Source organism: Streptopelia decaocto (assembly GCF_964273445.1).
Source record: "Streptopelia decaocto genome assembly, chromosome: 4".
Taxonomy (NCBI): domain Eukaryota; kingdom Metazoa; phylum Chordata; class Aves; order Columbiformes; family Columbidae; genus Streptopelia; species Streptopelia decaocto.
In genome coordinates, this window is record NC_138658.1 from 35,748,520 (window position 1) to 35,771,474 (window position 22,955).

Consider the following 22,955-nt stretch of genomic DNA (forward strand, 5'->3'; position numbering starts at 1 on the left):
AGTGATTCAGTTTTCGAATCACAGAACAAAGCAGAACAATAAAATTCCCAGATTCAGTGAAGTATCTCTGATGGGTTTTATTCCATAAAAGGAAGATGATGGTTTCATACAATGGAGGTCCATCCTCTTCATGACAGAAAATAAATCCCTTCAAGGCATTCAGGAAGAAAAATTCTTCAGTTTAGGGCTTAGTCTCATAGGGAAGAAAACCCATACAACATACCAGCAGACTCGATTTTTTTCTGGACTGAGACCTGGGAAGTCTGTCATGGCATTCCTCAAGAAAACTCTATCCCTGCACTCTGTCCCATCACAAATTTGTGCCAGCTCTACTTGATCCTTAAAAGACCTACACATTCTGCTGAACATCACTATTCCTCAATTACCAGTAAGCGTAAGAACACAACTCACTTCTCTGGCAATTGCAACAGAGACTACACTTCAGAGGTCTGAACCAATATTCCCAGAGTAAAAATTCAGGAGTATTTAAAATGTGCATACATTATATTTTTAATGTTAGGAATGTGTTAATTTGAGCTTCGAAATGCAGTGATTTACTGAAGCAAGCAGACCCAAGCACATATAACCTCCTCTCAGCATTCAGAAGTACTTTTGAGAGCACAACGCATTCTGAAATCTCTAATAATCTATGGAAGTCAGCTGGCTGAAGTATATTGCATCAAGCTAAGGGAACCTTCCCCCCATTCCTTAAGTTAGGAAGGCTGCAAGAAAATTACTATTAGATTATTGTGCAGCCTTTAACCTGCTCACAGGTAACTTTCGATTTTTTCAAACAGCTCAGATCAGAAGGGAAGCTACTGCTCAAAGCAACCCACGGATTTTCCACTACTTCTATAAAGAGACACCTAAAAAAACCTCACAACCAAGGACAGGCTGCTCATTTTCAGCCCTCAGAGAGCATCATTACCTAGCTCCATTTCATATATCAAGGAAACAATTAAAGAGATGATAAGGATAGTAGTCTCTGAATACCTGTGCTGTTGTAAAACCTCTGATTCTAGGATGCTTTTTAACCTAATAGTATAGTATTCAGATAAACCACCTTAAAACTAATATTAGTAGTTCTAGGCTAATTTCTGGCATGATCAAGTACTGCTGATCTCAGGAGTGTGGCTGATTTCAGAGAACAAGGGCAGTAACCAGCCAGACAATTTTCAGGTTGGAGTAGCCAACATTTTTCTGCCAAAGAAAACAGTGAATGTAGTATAAATTTCATAGAATTTGTGTTGACAAAAATTCCAACCAGACAGTTTCTTTGTTTTGTGGGGGTTTCTTCTGTTGGATTTTGTTTGGGTTTTTTTGTTAGTTAAGGTTATTTTGTTTGTTTGTGACTTTGTTGTTTTTGTTTTGTTAAAGGACCATGACTCTACTCTTATTTCTATTTTAGTTTTTCAGTCTTTCAACAGTTTTGAGCTTTTATTTCTGAAAAGAAGGACATTAGTAAAAATTCTTGTAAATCATTTGCAACATAAGAAAAAAAATGCATACTACATCACTCTTAATAACCAGGAAACATAACAGTGTACTGCAAAGCATAAAGTAAATAGCAAGTTTAAGTTTAAAGTGAAAACACAAGTTATTCCTTCTACTCTCTTTCCACAGAAGTGTATATTTCTAGCTCTACAAAAATAAATCCTTTCTTGATTGGTCATGATTGTGGCTGTGCTGTATCACCTGCATCTTAACAGTTGTTGTTTACTGAAAAGATGGCCTTCTCAGCTCTAAATATTTAACTTTTATTTAGAGCTTTTTTTTTTTGTGAACAAGCTTTTCTTCTTTTATGGATTTCTTCATAAATAATTATAAACAAATATAAGCTGATGGAAAGCTTCTGGAAAGTTATTAGCTCTTATTATACATGTTTTATGGATTGAGCACCCTGGTTTTGTAGTATTGCATCGATTCAGGTCTATGCAAAGAAAAGCTTTGTCCATCTATTTTCTGCCAGTATTACAATTTTTAAAAATAGTTGTGTTTCAAAAGACACTTTTTCAGTGTCAATGGAAGAATTTTCTGTGAACATTCCTGTTAACTTTTATTTGCACAATAATTACCATAAGTTTTGCTTTCAACTTGTGAAGTGAGCCTCCTCTTCACCACTAGTCCACTAAGCAAATAAAAAGGGTTAGGTATTAAAAACAAAGGTATTGAACCTTTACTTTTAATGTTACATATGCTCACTTTCTCTTAAAAGAGACAGAGGATTAAGATCCTTTATTCTTTAATTTTTCCCCCGGCTTTTAGAAATAACAATACCCCATTCAGCCTTCTGCAATGAAAGCACAAGTCCTTAAATTATGCATTATAAAAGAGCATTTAAATACCACAAATATTGAACCATTCATCAGGTGAACTCTGCATAAATTTTCTGTGCTATCAAATTATCATTTCAGATTCCCCTTCTCTTTGTCAAAATAGGAGTAAAGCACTGTCTGAAGTTTAACAAAAACAGGCACAAGTGCCACCATTCACTCTTCTCTTCAAAAATTCCTTTCACTTCGAGGTCCAGAATATTTGATAAAGCATTTGTATACAATTCAGGAAATATTCTCAGTACATGAAAAATGCATCCACAAAGCATCCTTGAGTCCAAATCCATTGAACACCTAAATAACAGCACTGTTCAGGGAAACAACCACAGAATGGTTAGGGTTGGAAGGGACCTCTGGAGATCATCTAGTCCAACCCAACTTTCAAGTGAGTTTAACCTGATTTTCTTCTTCAAGAAACAAGTATGCAAAGTGGATACCACGGACTAGCTCCATCCACGGCATTAAATAGGAATGTTAAGATGCATGTACAGGCCCCATGAAGCTTTTAAGTGTCCTCACTGCCACCACCACTAATATGGACGAATAGAATAAAACAACTGACAAAACAAAGCAATGATTTGATCTTTTTGTGTTTTTTTTTTTTTAACACGATTTGTGGGGCGGGGAAGGTCTGAGATTTTTTTAACTTATATTAAAGTTCTGTATGTATGTACAGGTTGGTGTTAAGAAGATACAAAGACAATCCCAATGGCTACACATATTGTGCATAGACATATGCTCATTTATCCATGAATTACAAAAGTAAAGCTTGTAAACAGTTATTACTCAGTATTTCAGTTGAGCTCCCAGGTCTCCATGTCAGCTGTTAACTGATCACTTAAACTATTAACATCTTTTTATCTTTGGAATATTTAGACTTACCACTACCTAGGAACAGGACTACATCTTATTGTGAGTCCACAGAGAGCAAAAGAAAACAGTATTAAGCAAAGACAAAATAAAAAACAACCCTACAATAAGCACAGGAATAATATGAGTTCTCTCTGATCTCTTTTTTTTTTTTTTTAATTCAGGTTTTTTTGTTTGTTTTGTTTGTTTGTTTTAGGTGTACACCAACAGGTACACTGGAGTACACCAATGGGAAAAGCCCCAGCTCAGCATACAGGCACTCTATGATATATTACCTTATGACCCTTATTGTTGGCTCTCTGCTACTCATCATCAATGTACTACCAAAAATGAATTTTCCAACACAAAAAATATTTTGAATATTGAATATATATCCTACATTAAAAAATATTTTGAAGATTTGTTCTGATGTTAGACAAACCCAACAACTCTGGAGATGGTCCAGGGATCCTAACATGTCACTGGAACAGCGATGCAGCAGGATATTAGCCAGCTTTATAAAAAAACAGGCTACAGCTTCTTTGTCACATTTCTCTTCATCTTTAAGGTTAGTGCTCAAACCATGAGGCCTGTGAAAGCCTATTCTGAAACTTTATATTGTTTCCCCCTTCCTGCAATTGTTTACTGTTATTCTGCAATAGACACGTGGTGTGAACTGAGGGGTTGTCATATGCAGGGACAGGAGTTGGACTTGATGATCCTTGTGCATCCCTTCCAACTCAGGACATTCTATAGTTCTGTGAATACTAAAATTAGCAAAAAAGACAAGCGAGCAGCTCGAGATTTACACTTGGCCTGAGATATTGATCTAAAACCAGATTTCAGAGCACCAACATGATTGCATGTTTGCATTTTTCATGAGAAGAACAAGCATCACATTATTGTTACTAACAGCATGTTTTTGATAAAACAGTATTTTCCAATTAACTCTTGTTTTTGTTTTTTTTTTTTTTTCCTAAAGCTTATTCCTTTCAAACTTTTAATCTAGTATTTCCTCTTTTGGACTGACTTTTACATCTTTCGTGTTTGCAATATAGCACTTATTCTTCAAGTGACTGACTTCAATGAACCTAAGCTTCATTAGACTCAGTAGGAAGGTTTGAATCAGGTCCTGAGTGCACTCAGATGACAGTGTCAGAAAAAACTCCATACTGAGTAAAAGGGTTTTTTCCCCCCCAGTAATCTTTAGCATTTAGGGTTTTTTTGTATACAACAATCTGAAACACCTAATTTCTAATTTCTTTTAAAAATACTTAATTCAAAAATATTGTAAAGATTGAAGAAAGCATTAGCATATAGAATAAGTCACTTATCCTCAGGTACCTAATATATACTGACTTCCTATGTTCAGAATTACTAGGGACTTTAAAACCTTTTGCCATTTTTTTTTCCTACAAGGTTTTTTACAAAAATGTGTTTTTCCAACCACTGTAGCTAAAACTTCTGCTTTAAAACTTCATCATACAGTAAAAAAGATGGATATATTCCCAGTGTGGCCATTCACCATCTGCTTAAGCAAATACACTTAAAGATGCTTCTACAATTGTGATAAAATGACATCAAATCTAAGAGCACACAGAGCTCATATTCCACAATGATGATTGTACAACTATAGTTTGCATCATTAGGGAACAATAAAAGTCTTTATGTTCCATTTGAATGGCAAGAACCTTTATCAAAGAGAAGCTGGAATAGGAAAATAACAAAGAAATGATCCATTCAGCAGTTGTCTTAAATTTAGGAGCAGTAATGAAACAACTTCTTGACCATAATTAGTATTTAACACTGCACAGATACCTTTCTCGCTTTACAATATTTTTACTGATATACAAGTCTTGCCATTTTACTAGACAGCACAAGTGTTTTTGTTCCTCACCTTCCAGGTTTGATTAATCATAAACACAAGTAAATTTCATATTCTTAGAAACAGTTCAGTTCAGATTCTCTACGTACTTAGATTGTTATTCTTTTAATTATCAACGTGATGACTGGGAAATGGTAAGTTCATAGCTTCCTCCTTGCACAGTGAAGTACCTTATCAAAAAAAGCCTGAGTAAGAAATGAAAACTTGCAATTTTATTAGTCAATAGCACTTTTTCTCTTGTATACAACTAACATTACTAGATAGAGATCAAATCTGTATTAAAACAGTGCTAACAGCAAAGCTTCAATATACTGCTTGTTTACCAGGAGTCCTAGTAATAACCCTATAGAGAATACAGCTAAGAACTCTACTGCTTTAAGACCAACATCAGCAGTTTTCTTTGGCAAAAACACTTTTTCTTCTAGAGATTCAGCAGTCTTGGTCTCTAAACAGTGGAAAGAAAAAAAAAATTCACCATCTGTTTCAGCCCTGAGGGAGACAAACTTTCCTGGCAGTATACAGTTCAGGATTTAATTGCACCCAAAGCCAATGCAAGTAAATGCAAAAATATAAAACATCATTCTTAGCAAGTGAAAGTTTTCTATAATTTTACTTCAGCATATTTCTTTGGGCTACACTTTCACCTATTTTTGCTGTAATCTGTTTTCCTTTATTTCTGTTGTTTGTTTTCAACAGTTTTAAATTAAATCCACATTATCATTACAAATAAAGAAAAAACTAAAAGATCTAATTACATTTTATTGTGCAGTTTATCAAATTTCATTTACTCTATGCTGAATACCATGAAAAGCACATTTGCTAAGGCAAATAACAGTAGAAACATTTTCTAATCTCAAATAACTTTTTTAAAGCAACATAGTTTTTCATGAAAAGTAAAAACTTCAAATAATATACATTCTGTAAACATGAATGTATTTTTAATATCAGTAGCAAAGCTCTGTGATTTCAATGAGAGCAAAAGGGAAAAGATCAGAGTCAAACAAAAAGAGAACTAAATTATACTGAGGCAAAAATTAACTATTTCGAATTCCTGAAATTATGCTTTTAAAAATCAGTTTCAGCTGGAGGATTCTTTGGGACATTCCATATAGCTTTCCACGTAAGCCAAGTCTGGTTTATCTCAGGACCAATTCTGTCCCTTAATTTGCTAATATGCTCTCTTTTAATTGTAATTTATGTTAAAAGGAGTGTTGTATGGCATCAACAATTCCATAACAAATAAAGAAAACGCTGTCATCGGATCAGTCCACTTATTATGGGTCTCTGCAAAGGTTAAAACTAGTGATTTTTGCTTGCAATGCTTTATTTTACAATGATATAGATAATTAACCTCTTTTTAAATAGAGGTAATATATTTAGTGTAAAAAAACCCACCACGTCCTGTCAATAAATAGAATAAATACACTACAACATTCATCAAAATCATGCTGTTAGTTATTTTGTTTACTTGTCTATAACACGATTAAGAGTGTATACTGCCCAAGTCTGCTTCTGTTAGAAAATGCTTGTAGCTAATTATTTTCTGGCCATTTACCACACTTGCTCGTACCATCACTTCGAAAACGGGCAAAAAAAAATTCTTAGGAAGCTATTGCTTTGTTCAGTTGCTACACCACATACTAGCCAACTTGAATTACAAATATTATGCCAATGCCTTGTATATGTATCCAACTGTTAACGATTTTTAACGGCCAACAATATGTCCCATCAGACACATTTCCCACAAGACCTAATGATAATTCTGACATGATTTCAATTAAAACTCTAAAAAGTTTGCATTCAAACCAATGTACATTAGCTGAATGGTTTGTTGTTTTTCTAAACCAAATAAAACCCTAACTTAAATGTCTACCTAAAGACAAGATTTCCTCTGTTTATTACAAATACATGACAACACAGTTTAAATTTAGTTTTATGTGTTGTCTAACAAATTTCACTGCTCCATAGTTCCCAACTGATATCTAAAAATAACCTGATTTGATAAAAATAAGTGAAGAATTCTAATAGGCAACAAGAAGTTTTAAGTTTGGAGTACATGCAGTCATTTTGTAGCTACATTATGGACTACAGTTGCCTATTGTTTTCCAGTTTTGAGCACCTCTGTTCTCACAATATTAGACAGCACCATTATTTGTTTTAGAATGCCATAAAGAGTTGTGCAGTGGCTTTTTTGCCTTTTCTAAAGCTTTTTATAGTTCATATTAACATAGACATTGAGGATGCAGAGACTATTTGAATCATACTTGTACAATCCTCGTACTCCCAGCAATGTGTCAACACGTTTATGACAGTACTGACCTAGTAGAAGAGCAAAGAAAATCTATCCTGTGTGTACCTTCGTACCTGTAACAGCAGGCCTGAGCTACAAGGTTAGAAAGGAGGGCACTAATAGAACTTTAATGCTACCTCTCCACTGACCACACTTTGCCAGAACTCTACCTCTATTTCTCTTTCTCTGTTCTCTCCAATTCTCCCTCAAAAGTGCTAGAAACTACTGGCTGAAGTAGAGCATGGCATGCTACTTTCTGGCCCTTCAAAAGCACGTGTAAAGTAAGGGTGTTTGTTGGAGGTACTTATCCACAGAATCACAGAATGGTTAAGGTTGAAAGGGGCCTTTAGAGGTCATCTGGTACAATCCCTCTCCTCAAGAGGGCCACCTACAGCTGGTTGCCAAGGTCCAGGTTCAGTCAGGTTTTGAATAGGTCAAAGAAAGAAGACTCCACTACCTCTTCGAGCAACTTGGGCCAGTGCTTGGGTCACCCTCACAGTAAAAAAAAAAAAAAAAAAAAAAAAAAAAAAAAAAAAAAAAAAAGCACCTCTTGATCCCATGTTTCAGTTTGTGTCCATTGCTTCTGGTCCTCTTATTGAGCACCACTGCAAAGAGCCCAGCTCCATCCTCTTTGTACCTTCAGGTATTTATTCACATTTATGGGATCCCCTTGAGCCTTCTCTTCTCTGGACTGACCAGTCCCATCCTTTCCTTAGAGAAGAGATACTTCAGTCCCCTAAACATCTTTGTGGCTCTTCACCAAAATCTCTCCAGTATGCCCATGTCTCTGTTGTACTGGGGAGTCCAGAACTGGACAAAGTACTTCAGGTGTGGCCTCATCAGTGCTGAGTAGGTGGGAAGGATCACTTCTCCCAATCTCCTGGCAATACATTGTCTAATGCAGCCCAGGATGCCGTCAGCCTTCTTCATCACAAGGGCACTTTGTTGGCTCATCCCTTTGATTTCTCATAATATCAGTGCTACAGCTACACAGTCCCTCTCCCATCATGATCCCTTGTATGGAAGGAATGATACAAGATCCTGTACATCACCTGCTTCTATAAGTAACACTTAGAAATAACTACTGTTGCACTATTCAACCAAATGCAAATTGAACTGAAAAATTGAAGTTTACAAAGTATTTGTTATAGTAAAAGAAGGTGAATGAGGCACTTCATTCAATACCTAAAAAACCCACAATGACTAAGAATAATTTAGAGCAAGAATGAACAATATATGCACTGCTAATGAAAAAGGCTTACATCTAGTAAATATTATCCAGGTATACAGACTTGGAAGAACTATTGTAGTTGTATTGGCAAGTATAGAGGAGTTATAAGCATTTGTGAAACTGCTCATGCAAACACAGTGTCTCCATTTTAAGGAGAAGAAAAAAAAAAAAAATCACTATTTATTTTTTCTCCACTTAAGCACTCTTTCCCATTTACTTGCAGAAGTGGAAAAAAAATCCCACCAAAATAAAAACCACTAAATGTGCTTTCAACCAAATTCCTGAATTTCATACAGCCTGTAAGTAAAGTATATTATCACAAATAGGCACTGAGTTGCCATCCACACTAAGAAAATAGACAATCTGGGTAATCATATCCACATTTAAAATGTTGCTTCTCTGATACGGTGACATGATAGAGACTTTAGAATGTAGCTTTCAGTGTAAATGCAGCTTCTTTGAACAGATTAAACATCGTCAGCAGAAGCAGAAAAAGCGTAACTGAAGAATACATAACAGGTTCAGTTTATTGACACATCTATTTCACTGTCGAAGGAATTAATATACAAAGATTGGGACTGCTCTAGCTACTGAAAGTAAGAGATGTCTTCAGCCAGTCAAAAATATCTTATATTCATAATGTGTTTGAGGCTTGTCACTGTCTCATCTTGTATTTTAAATCTATGAATTTAATTAGAAAGAAGGAAAAAAGAGTAGAGTTCTAGGCTTTAGTTGCAAAGTGGTACAATATCACCAACTGCAATGAAAGCAGGGTATGTTCAATATTTCGTTTTTAAATGAAGCATGTTATTTGCATATTCTCATAAGTATCTTACACCCAACTTTACTCTGCAGACTTAGTAGCAGGTATTACATATGTAGGCCTTGTATCTCTGTTAGTTTAGGCAATTTAAGACAATTGTGGGCATGCTTGAGGAAAAATGATGGCAGTCTTCCAAATCTCCTGAGCAATGCAACTCAAGAAAATGAGTCATGTGGGGACAGCAGACAAGAGGAACAGTACTAAAATTTAGGTCATAGTTTCAAAGGGCAATAAAAAGAACCAGTTTTCCACTGGTTAGAGCATCACTTTCCAACAAAAAATGCTGAAAGAAGCAGAATATATACCCGACATTAACACAACAGTGATGTTTACCACTCTGTGAATGCACAATTACTAATGTTAATAGTTAAAAACATTTACGATCTCTGTGTGAATTCATACTTAAGAAATTAGCCTTAAATCATAAGTGTTGCACCAAAGTGAACATATGTAAATCATGGCCTCAATTCCTGATATAAACTAAATAATTCCTATGCTGTATGAAATATATTTTAAGATCAAGCAGAATCTTTCTTACTTCTTAGTCTTCTGATAGAGCTCTGAAAAGATTTTTCATATTTCTTTTCATAATCCAGTTTATGTTGAATATACATCTGGAGCAACAGTTGAAGCCTGACAGTTTATCAGCAACCTTAAGGGTGTATGCTGCCTGCAGTAATTCAAGCTTTCAGAAAGAGGATAATAATGTTGTTTTTGAGAACTTCAATAGGGAAGGCAGATGATAGCCAGACAATAAAAGCAAAGACATTTTAGATGTCTTAGAAACAAGTTCTGTTGCAATGAAAACACTGCACCAGAATGTCATTCCTAAATTTCTTTTGAAAGACTAACCAATGATCAGCACTAAATAAATCACAGAATCACAGAATGTTAGGGATTGGAAGGGACCTCGAAAGATCATCTAGTTCAATCCCCCTGCTGGAGCAGGAACACCTAGATGAGACTACACAGGAATGTGTCCAGGCAGGTCTTGAATGCCTCCAGAGTAGGAGACTCCACAACCTCCCTGGGGAGCCTGTTCCAGTGTTCTGTCACCCTCATTGAGAAGTTTCCTCTCATATTTAAGTGGAACCTTCTGTGTTCCAGTTTGTACCCATTGCACCTCGACCTATCATTGGTTGTCACTGAGAAGAGCCTGGCTCCATCCTCGTGACACTCACCCGTTATATATCTGTGAACATTAATGAGGTCACCCCTCAGTCTCCTCTTCTCCAAGCTAAAGAGACCCAGCTCCCTCAGCCTTTCCTCATAAGGCAGATGCTCCACTGCCTTAATCATCTTTGTTGCCCTACACTGGACTCTCTCCAGTGTGAGTATTCAAGATTTATTATATTTAAGATCAGATGCAATTTTTCCAGATGAAATAAATGTCAAAGCTTCTAAATGAATGTGCCAATATTTTAGGAACCAGTCTAAGACCACAATCACCTGGGTCACAAATCACACATAGGCAAAAAAAAAAAAAAAAAAAAAAAATCTAGTCTTATTGTAGTCACTGAAGAGGCAAGATCAGTGTTCTAGATCTTTTCTGTGGGCTACTGTTAGGATTTAGTTCACTTCATACAATCACTTTGGTTGCAAAAGACCTCAATTCCCCCAGCCATCTTTAAAACAAAAAAGCCTTCAGCCTTTCCCCTAGTATTTGCAAAGTCTGCTTGTGAAAAACCCTGTTGTTTTTACTGATGAGATCTGCTGTGTACAAAGCACACACAAAAGCTTGTTTTGAATCTGTTCCTGCTGCCTTATTTGATAATTTTTAATTCTTTTATTGGAACACAGGACAGCCTACTAACATCCACCTGCAGGATGCCCCAACAATTTCACAAGCCTCTTCCGTTTCCCTTATAAGCCATTTAGTACTTTTAGTCATTCTTGTTGGCGTCTTCTGAACTTTTTTGACTTTGCCCATATCCCTTTTGAATTTGTTTATAGTCAGCTCTAATCCTCAATACCCTGAACAGCAGCAAACTTTCTTACCTAAGTTTCTACTTTCTCTTTTGGGACCATACTGAAAAGCAAACATTACAGCAGTCCTCAGAAATCTAGCCGTTTTAGTAATAGTAATAAGAAATCTGAAGCACACAGAGAGTTTAACAGATTAAAGAAATAAAAACAGACTAAAAGAGGAAGAGAAGTAAAGTAACAGTAATAAGGATGCTATGAAAGTTACTTGTAAGTAAAAAGCTTAGATATGAAGTAATCTTTATTCCAGAAATATTCCAGAAAAGTCATAGTACAAAGGAGTATCTGTTACGTTCCGGTGGCTTCCTAGTAAATAGCGGTTTGTCATAATGATTGATTGTATCACTGTGAATAGAAACAGGTTTAGTGTAAAACGTACAAGAAACTGATGGTGCAAAGAAAATATAAGATGAAGTTTGTCATGGGAAACTTTTTAGTCTCTTTATTGGCCTGGATTTATGAAAGTGAAGTAATTGAAGTTAGCAGCAAAACATAGCTGAAGCTTATTTAACACTCGGTGTGGAGCATTCACCACTCAGCATACTGTCCCATTGAAGAATCCAACTGAATTTTTCAGAAGCCGAAGAAGCCTGCAGACTTCTAAATTCAGGACACACCCATGGACTTCACAGTGCCACTTCACAGAATGAAGATAGCAGTGGAGGCACTAAGCAAAGCAACTCTAGTCCCTCTGAATCACCATCCCCTGGGGCTTGTTAAAGCTACAGCAAGTGACAGTCAGGAAAGCATTACACAACAGTACCAAATGCAGTGGGAGCCTGATGGTGGGATTTCTTTTCTCACACAAAACATGAAGCTGCTCTGCAACACTAAGCACATGGCTTGAGAACAGCCAGGCCACTGGGAGCAGACAGGAGGTAGAGGCTACCCAGGCAGAGAACTATGCAGTCAGCAAGCCAGCAAACACAGTGCCAAGCCAGAAGGGCACAGCAGCAGACTTCCCATCTTACACTGTCAATATAAGATACTGTAAGTAATTGAAGCTTTGAACTTTGATTTTTGCCACTAGTATTTCCTTTAGTTCATAATTTGTTTCCTCTTCTTTTTACTACCAAACTCACCATCTTGGCACTTAGCCATCTCTTTTTTTCTCCTTGATATACTCACTCCCTACCTACCTTCGCTCCATTATTTCCTTCACTTTCCCTTTTCTCCTACCATCTCCTATATTCTGTTCAGGAGTTAAAAGTTAATAAAGCCACAAATATGATAACCAGGCTAAGTAAACTAATAGCCAGGCAGCTGGTCACTTCCTCATTCCTTCATTTTCCTGTTAGTTGAAGTAATAATTTGAGATAATTCTTAGATCACCAAGGATTTCCTAAAGAGTTCCATTAAGTTCTTAGAATAATCTTAAATATTTTGAAACATTTTTTGACACTTAAGGCCCAAGAACACCTCTGAAAGTGATTGTGGAACTTGCATTCACTAACATCTAGTCAGAAGACACTGGACTTCACAGGTATGAAAGAAAGGACTCAACAAGTATAGAAAATACTTCTAATATAAACCATTTTTCTATAGATAAAATAGTAATTACCTTCTCTGCAGAATCAATTTTTTATCTTTACCAGAAAAAGTTGAGACACCTTATTGAGTATCTCAAGGGGTCATAGTCAACATTCAACCAAGACATTAGGAAAAATCATTCAGTGTCTGAAGCAAGTTATCATGACATGCCAATAAGCAACTGACAGAAAAATAACAAGAAGAATGGAGAAAAAGTGGAAGAGGAGAGTTTACAGATCATGGAAGGAGGGGCTGGCCACTTGGGAAGAATCTGGCTGCTGTCAGAGAGTGTAGGGAGGCAACTGGGAAAGCTAAGGCCTCCTTAGAATTCAACCTGGCGAAAGGGGTCAAAGACAACAGAAAGAGCTTTTTCAAATACGTGGCAGATGAAACTAACACCAGAGGCAATGTAGGCCCACTGATGAATGAGGTGGGTGCCCTGGTGACAGAAGATACAGAGAAGGCAGAGTTACTGAATGCCTTCTTTGTCTCTGTCTACTCTGCCGGAGGCTGTCCTGAGGAGCCCCGTACCGCTGAGGCCCTAGAGGAAGTAAGAACAATGGAGGAGTTTGCCTTGGTTGATGAGGACTGGGTTAGGGAGCAATTAGGCAATTTGGACATCCATAAAACCATGGGTCCAGATGGGATGCACCCGTGGGTGCTGAGGGAGCTGGCTGAGGTCATTGCTGGAGCCCTCTCCATCATCTTTGCCAAGTCTTGGGAAACGGGAGAGGTGCCTGAGGACTGGAGGAAAGCAAATGTCACTCCAGTCTTCAAAAAGGGCAAGAAGGAGGACCCAGGTAACTATAGACCGGTCAGCCTCACCTCCATCCCTGGAAAGGCGATGGAACAACTTATCCTTGGTGCAATCTCAAGGCATATCAAGGATAAGAGGGTCATTGGGGCAGTCAACATGGCTTCACCAAGGGGAAGTCATGCTTGACCAACCTCATTGACTTTTATGAGGACATAACGAGGTGGATAGATGATGGCAGAGTGGTGGATGTGGTCTACCTTGACTTCAGTAAAGCCTCTGACACAGTCTCCCACAGCATCCTCACAGCTAAACTGAAGGAGTGCGGTCTGGACGATGGGTAGTGAGGTGAACTGCAAACTGGCTGAAGGAAAGAAGTCAGAGAGTCATGGTCAATGGGGCGGAGTCTAGTTGGAGGCCTGTATTTAGTGGAGTGCGTCAGGGGTCAGTACTGGGGCCTGTACTGTTCAATATATTCATCAATGATTTGGATGAGGGACTAGAGTCTACTGTCAGCAAGTTTGCTGATGACACCAAGCTGGGAGAAGTGGCTGACACACCAGAAGGCTGTGCTGCCATCCAGCGACACCTGGACAGGCTGGAGAGTTGAGCAGGGAAAAAAATTAATTAAATACAACACGGGAAAGTGTAGACTATTGCATCTGGGTAGGAACAGCCCCAGGTTCCAGTATAGGTTGGGGAATGACCTATTAGAGAGCAGTGTAGAGGAAAGGGACCTGAGGGCCCTGGTGGACAGCAGGATGAACATGAGCCAGCACTGTGCCCTTGTGGGCAAGAAGGCCAATGGCATCCTGGGGTGTATTAGAAGAGGGGTGGTCAGTATGTCCAGAGAGGTTCTCCTTCCCCTCTACTCCACCCTGGTGAGACCACATCTGGAATATTGTGTCCAGTTCCGGGCCCCTCAGTTCAAGAAGGACAAGGAACTGCTGGAGAGAGTCCAGCACAGGGCAACAAAGATGATTAAGGGAGTGGAGCATCTCCCTTGTAAGGAAAGGCTTAGGGAGCTGGGTCTCTTTTGTTTGGAGAAGAGGAGACTGAGGGGTGGCCTCATTAATGGTTATATAATGGGTGAGTGTCACAAGGATGGAGCCAGGCTCCATTTTCAGTGACAACCAATGGTAGGACAAGGGGTAATGGTTTTAAAATTGGAACACAAGAGGTTCCACTTAAATTTGAGAAGAAACTTCTTCTCAGTGAGGGTAACAGAGCACTGGAACAGGCTGCCCAGGAGGGTTGTGGAGTCTCCTACTCTGGAAACATTCAAAACCCACCTGTGTAGCCTCATCTATGTGTCCCTGCTCCGGCAGGGGGATTGGACTAGATGATCTTTTGAGGTCCCTTCCAATCCCTGACATTCTGTGATTCTGTGTGAAAAGTAATTTCTAATTAAGGATAGCCACTATCTTTATCCATGTCAAAAATGTACAATTTCCATGACAGTTTCAACTACCAGGAAAAGACAGAGATACTTAAAGGTTTCTACTTCAAGTACTGTTCTATGCCTGTGTCTCACTCCTATGTTTATACCAAATATGATTTCATTTAGGGCAAGAAAATAAACTTAGCAAGTTACAATGACAAAGGAAGGAGTCCCATGAATCTGGCCATGCCCATGTCAGATACAGGAATGGGAAGAACAGTTCATATATTCTATTAACTGCTCCAAACTGTTCCAGTTTACCCGCACCACCTGTCAGCCTACAGTTGGACCATATCAGGAGGGTACAGCTTTGACATAGGTAGCTTTCACTTCCTCAAAATGCATTTATCAAATGTTTCAGACACGGCTTTTTGGGAAGAATTTGATACGTGTTATCTGTTTTGTTTCACGCACAGCTTATGTAAGACACACATTTCTCGGTTTCAGCATTTAAACCAAAGACCTCTTTCATTCTAGCAAGTCAACTCTAACTCCACTCACCATGTGAGTGTCCAAAAGAACCATTTTCAAACCGTTAAGCAGAACTCATGATGTTTGAAATAATCTATAAATCATTTGGTTACAAGATGTATTATTTCAATAATTATAGCTACTTGGCTGCTATTGTAATGTTAATCAGGTATACAGAACATATGCTTATAAAATTTTATTTTCCAGCAGACACAGAATACTCAAATGTTTTTCTGGTAAGTTTACTCCCTTAAATAAGGTGTATTTCTCAGCTTCTCCAATCTGGGGGAAAAAAAAAAAAGCCCCAATACACAGCTGTTTGACTGGGGTGGAGGGGGGGGAATAACCCCCACACACACACACACCAACCACCCTGATTAGCACTAAAAGATGAAGTAAAAGATCTTTAATTTTTTATTACAATCACCATATATAGAGAGAGAGTCATTGTTGTCAGAGACAGCATCTTGCAGGCATGTTGAACCTCTTTCCCCTCCTGCCCTCCCCCGTCCCCCCAGGTCACATTAGCCTTTATTGAAGAATTCTATGAAAGACAAAACAACATGCACAGAATATTTGTTTTCTGAATGCAAGATTTTTGGTGTGTTGTTTTTTGTGTTTTTTTTTTTTTTTTTCTGGTCTCAGAAGTAGCTCATTGACGCGAGATCATCTTTGCTACAAGATACCAGCTAAACTATCAAGGAGGAAGTATGGCAGTGCCCTCCAGACATCATCAATAGTTACAGGGTTCATATTCTCCATCCAGGACTCCCACTGTTGAGGGACTTTTCCTATTAGCGTTTTAATATTTTTTGATCTGGTAACTGGTAGGACTTCAGCCTTACTGAAGGCAATCTACTAGTGTCGGGCTACGAAGTGTCTTACAAAAGGAACATATCCCACAAAAATAGTTTGAAATCTTCTGGCTCCTTTACCATACAGATACGGTGAATGTTGGAGGACATATTCAACAGTCACAAATGGCAACAATGCTTTAACACCACTGCGCTGTACTACAGTGAAGAATGAGCTGAAGTTATCAAGGTAGAAATTGAGACTGGTAATGTCGATATATACCAAATAAAATAAAGGAAAAATAACTGCCCCCAGTCTCACCTGTTTAACACCACTGAGCACAACATAATATGATAAAGAAAACAGAAAATGAAATATTTTATATTATTTGTAGGCATTTACTTACAGTGCTCTAATTAGAAGATGAGTATCCTGATAAATAACAGTTTAGAGTAAGTCACTTGGATACCACAGTTCTATTCTGAATATTGCCACTGACTAAAGGAGAAATCTGTTTTTTTAATCCAGAATCTAAATTAGGTGTCTGAAGTTGAGCTCTGTTCAGATATTCCATTGTCAAGAAATATGAAACTAGAGTGGTAAATTTAAAATATAAAGAGGAGCTAAAAAACTTTAGGCAGCATTTGGATGATATTTCTAGCTGAAGTGCTGCCTCACATTCCATTTCAGTAAATAAATCTCACCACATCTTTCCCCTTCAGAAAAAGAAACACTATATTTTTGCAAAAACATTCTCTGAATTTATTTGTGTTATACGTAGCACACTGAAGAATTGAAATTAGCCTCATAAATTTCAACATTTTAGTGTTTCTTACTGTCATTGCTTCTATCAGAGTACTGCGTCATCTAAACCAGAAAGTTGTTCAAGTTTTTTGTTTGTTTGTTTTTAAATCTCCTTAGGTTCTCAGTTTCTTAAAGAGATTGTCATCATTAAGACACAAGATAGAAGCAATCATGTTTTGGTTTTACTGCACAAACTACTCTCTACAAGCCCCATATGGTACACTCCTAAAACCAAATTTTAATTTTCCACTACTTCAGAACACGGGCTACAAGTCTATATATTGTGATGATGTATCAATTTTATTTGGCGTCCACATTAAGTTTTGAACAAATGTAAACATTCACTATAACTTAAAAGTCTATTTCCCATTATAAGATTTCCACACACCACCTTTAATCTATAAACCCCTGTCCCTTAACATATTTTGATGAAGTTACTGAGCTTAACATGTCTCTGGAAGGAGGCAATAGAGGAAAGGCACTTCACCTTAGCAGTCACCCCATTTACTCAAAAAGAAGCAATTACATAAAACCCAGATGTGCAAGTATTATTTTTTTTGTCTTTAATTTCTTGAGGAAAGAATTTTTTTGTGTTTCCCCCAACCTCAGCCCCAGTATTCAATTGTTTTACTAAAAAAAAAATAGTCACAATAATAAAGATATTGGTGTTTGTGCATGACCTTGGATATTTGGATCTGGTAAGGAAAGCCCATCTTTTCATTTGAAGGACAAACCCTCAACCATAAATACTGTGAAAAATTCAACTTTGAAAATCTTAAAATGCTCCATTTGATCGGTTTTATACTGAAATACAATCTTTGAAAAGTCTGATTAAAATTTAAGTGTAACACTGAAATTTAAATGCATGTTCCCTACAAAAGTGAATTTGATTTAACGGAATTATTTCAGTAGACTTATTTCTGTGCTGATAGTAGTTATGAATTGCTGTTACTCAGAATGCAACTATATCCACAACATATAACAATGTTAACAAAAATAGGACAGCTTTCAACCGTTAGGTAGGCTCATTATAAAATGGCCTTATTTTTTCCCAAAAAAAGCCATCTGCCTGTTTTAACCAGTAAAAATTTGCTGCAAAGTACTACAAACATGTTTGATAAGGGTCTGTATTGGCAGAGTTCCAGCAGCCTGCAAGGTGTGCTCGAATTATGTAAAAAAGAGCAAGTTGCATTTTTTACACCTTCAGTATAAGAGACTTAACATAAGGTATAACTCAGCATTCAGGCTAGCATCTCTCAGCATTCAGAAGATTAAGTATGCTTTGGTAAATATACAAGTAAACTCTTCATTGTTCAAATTCAAAGCAAGGAACACCCGTTAGCCATGAACAAGCTGCTGGTCTAGCAACTTCAACACCAAATACAAGCACAGGTCATGCAGCCTTACAAAACTCCTCTGAAATTCTAAATTCTGCTTTTGCTGTAACAGAGATTAATATCCTTTGGGTTTTGGGACTGTAAGTACATTCAGATGAATGAGGTCAACAGCCACATTTGTAAAACAAGCTGCTGTGGATTAATTTCCAAGAGACAACTGGTTTATTCAGGTTAAAAAGGGTGATTGTCCAGAGCACTGAATACAAACAAAAAGAAAAAAATCCATAAGATATCTCCAGAGTGAAATAGTTATTGCATTAATTTTTGGAGTCATTTATTCAGTGTACACTCAGTACAGCCCCTATAGAGCTTTAATGGAACTGCTTGAAAACACATACCTGACAGCAATATTCCAGATATTTTTCAGCCGTGCTTACCTTTAAAGAAGCAATCTTCATTGTGTACAATGGTGACCTTTTGCTTTTTCAGACAGGCAGCCCTGTGGACTTCACAATGGTTTTCATAGAATTCTCCATCGGAGCCGCACACAGGCTTGTAATGCGGCTTGCAGTGCTCCATGCACAGACACTCAGCCTGGCCAGTCTCCCCATTCACAACGCAGTGTCTACCCAGTCCACAGTACTTGTTTTCGCATGATCCAAAATGGCCATCTTGACCCATATACCCTAAAAAAGAAAAAAAAAAAATAGCTTTGAGATGGGAATTACATTTTGTTTAATTGCATGCAACATATAAAAAAGATTGCCTTATGTAAATGAAGTGAGAATATGTCCTTTGTTATATCCTTGATTAATGCTTTACATCGGTCAGAGTGAAATAAATTTAATCTTGATATTATAACCAGGTATACTCTTAACTATTGTCTTGGGTTAGATTAACTGCAATTAAGAGCAACATCTAGTAACATAAGATTTATACTCTTAATTAAAAAAAAAATCATAGTAAATAATGTATTTTTAAATGTATATTGAAATTTGTTACCTTAAGATAGCTAGATAGATGTGATAGACCAATGCATTCTCTAGAATTTAGATCACAGAATCACAGAATATGTGAAGTCAGAAGGGACCCAAAAGGATTAATGAGTCCAACTCTGTACTCCTCATAAGTCTACTTAAAACTAAACCATATGACAAAAAATGTTGTCCAGATGCTTCTTGAACTCTGATAAGCAGATAAAATAGACATTCACACATCGAGACTGATACACAAGAACTAGAGCTTTGTCTAGGCTACTAACCAACCTGGACAAAAAAAAAAGAAAAAAAAAAATACAAACACAAACAAACACACACACGCAGGCAAGCATACTACAAAAAGCACACAACCATGAAATTTGGCTCTAATATGACAAATGCTCTCATTTTATTATGTAACAATTTGAGCACAAAGTTGAGAAGACTACGTATTCACCTCAAGTGTTGTATATCTGAAATAACTACACTACAGCAATGGAACATTATAGACCAGGTTGATGGTGGGTTTGACTGCTCATGCACCAGACTGACCTGAAACGGGCAAACCCAATTCAACAATAAAAATTTTCCCTAAGTTTTTGAAAATATTACTCTTTCTGCCAACGTACCACCATCACATACAAGCAACAGACATTAACTGACAAATTAATGTAAATCCAATTTCCTTCCACTACCACTAACCTCCGATAAAGTCTGGCAATGTCTGAGAGTACTTTACAGCACAGGTCATGTACACACATTACAGAATTCTAGGACTTCTTTGAAGTGATAGAACTGCTGCAGCTTGAGGCCAAAGTCCATAAATCATTATTATTTCTGCTTTCTGAATTGGAAGATAAAGATCTCAGTCTGACAACTGCTCTGAAATACTGGTGACTCAACAATGCACTGTGCTGTATATTGCTGTGAGAGGAGAAACCAATTTAAGACTTCACTTGGGACTTCATTTTAGTACTGTAATTGAATCTGATGCCAGAATGCAAAACAGTTACTTTCAGATGAGAATGATTTGCATAATATATATTGATATATGTCAGCATATACCAATCATGTACATCAATAAACAAGCAAGCTTTTTGCCCTAATGAAAAACTATATTACTTTGTTATGAACTGTTTTATAAACATCTCCATTTTTTACACCATTAACTATTCCAAAACAATACGTGTATTTGCATATATCACTGCATATGCAACTCCTTCTATTGAAGTAGATAGTAAAATTCCATTGACCTTAACAGAAGACTTTGCCTTAAATTCAGCTATTTTTAACGTCTTCAGCATTATTAACAAGCACTGTTCTGTGCTATTTTTCATTTAGGAACTTGTAGATCTTCTAATGTATTGGATGAAAAGGAGCAGCTATGCAGTGTTTCCAGTGTTTTACAGTACATATTTAAGAAAAAAACAGCTTAAATGTTTATTCTTAAAGAGTCCACCAACTAGTGGTTACCAAATCACTCATAGCAAAAATAAATAAATAAATAAATAAATAAATAAATAAATAAATAAATAAATAAGAAATCCATGCAATTTCAAATGAGGTGACAAAATGTTCATAAACACAACTTTGATACAAATTTGAACTAAAATGGACTCAATTCTGAAAATGTAAACAAACCAATACATAGTAAATAGCTACTGTGAGAGAAAAATAAATTGATTTAGACATACATACATATATATATATATGACATATAGACATACGTATATATATATATATACACATATTTTTAAATAAACTAGTGACACAAATCTAGGAATTTTAAGACTACCAGTAGAAAACAAGGTTATATATAATGGCATGGATTTGATCTTCATCAGTTAAGTCAAAATACTAATGCAATTGTGGAGGATCAATTCAAATTAGCAAAAGGTGCAGGGCACATACAGTAATCTTGGATTTTTTTCGTTCACCTGAGTGATAAAGCAAAAAGACCTGCAACTGAATAATAAAGAAACAACTGCAAAGAACTATTTAGGAGTACTACTGAGAGAAGTTTTTCCATGGATACTTGTAATTCCTCTTTGCATTTTTGGGCAATTATTCAGTAAATATTGGGACAACCAGACCTTCTGATTCACAAAGGAATAAGCTGGTAAAACAAAGAAGATATCAGATGTTTTGAATAGCCCTAGTAAGGGACGCTTACTAGCTATGGATAAAAAAGCAGAAAAGTACAGCAATCTTGCCATTATCAAACAAGAAACCATCTTTTAAATCCATTTGGGCTGTGACTTGCAGTCCATTCACAAAACACTTGACTTTTTCAGTGATTCTCAGGAAACTCCAGTATTACTTTGCCTGCCTGGAGTTATTGTTAATGGCAGTATACTTTTCAAAGAGTGATAAAGGAGATTTTTGAAGTGTGTTTGTTTGTTGTGGTTTGGGTTTTTTTTGGTGGGTGGGTTTGGGGTTTTTTTTGTTGTTTGTTGTTGTTGTTGTTGTTGTTGTTCTGTTTTGCTTGTTTGTTTGTTTGTTTTTTTAATGCCAGTGTAGATAAGTCTACTGGGACAAAATGGTTTAGGATGCAGCACACATTCAGAACACCACCATCACTACCTCCCCTGCAAGTTAAAAAACAAAAAACACCAAGGTTTTCTGAAAGCTATTCTTCTATCTAAGCATTTAGATTTAGAAAGTAAACTAGTCCAAGATGAGCTTAGGTTTCCACATTTGGACATAATTCAGTAATTTAGCAGAGTAAGCAGCCCAGCATATTCAATATTAAGAGACTGAGAACAAGTAAATCAAGATGACAAATAATCTATCCATGAATGCTAATCTTTTTCAATTTAATTGGTATTGTTTATGTGATGATAAGTCTGTATTTGTCAGGTGTCACAAAAAGTGTGTACCCATATCAGCTATGTTAGCATACTCTGAATTTTCAGTTAAAAAAAGTGTAATACCTACACACTCCGAGAGGCTCTATACTACTACATAAAACAAAATGTGTTTTGTTCAATTTGAAAGTCAGGAAACTTAAGTTAAAAAAAATGCACACTTAAGTAATATCATTAAAAATGTGTAATGCCTAGGACAGACAAAGCAGTCAGATTGGTTTTTCAGATTCTCTTGAAACTTAAGCTCTAAACAGACATAAAATAACAAAAAGAAAAGAGTGTGGTTTTTTGTTTGTTTTTTTTTGTTTGTTTGTTTTTTATTGGAGAAGGAAAAATGCTTTGACTTTTCATTTAAGACCATTGTAATAAATACAGTTTCAAGCTGCCACGATTCCTCATACATGCTCCCTAGATAAAGGCCAGCAAGAGCAAGTTTTAGGTCACAATCACATCATTTACACTTGGGAATAATTATGTGGATGTTGTAGTATGCTAAAGGTTCAGAGGAATATGCACTTTTAACTAAACAGTTTAGAGAAATATTGCACATGGAAACTGGCAATTCATGGGATTGTGAATCACCAC

General features: G+C 36.7%; 1 protein-coding gene across 1 annotated transcript in view; it reads right to left on the minus strand.

Annotated features, from left to right (window-relative positions):
* The window catches only part of FSTL5 (follistatin like 5), a gene marked incomplete at its 3' end in the record, with an annotated part of 301,118 nt that overhangs the window by 190,472 nt on the left and 87,691 nt on the right, over window positions 1-22,955 (minus strand). The window contains exon 4 of the mRNA XM_082051029.1: window positions 18,964-19,212. Within this exon, the coding sequence (XP_081907155.1) occupies window positions 18,964-19,212 (249 nt within the window). The remainder of the gene's footprint in view (window positions 1-18,963; window positions 19,213-22,955) is intronic.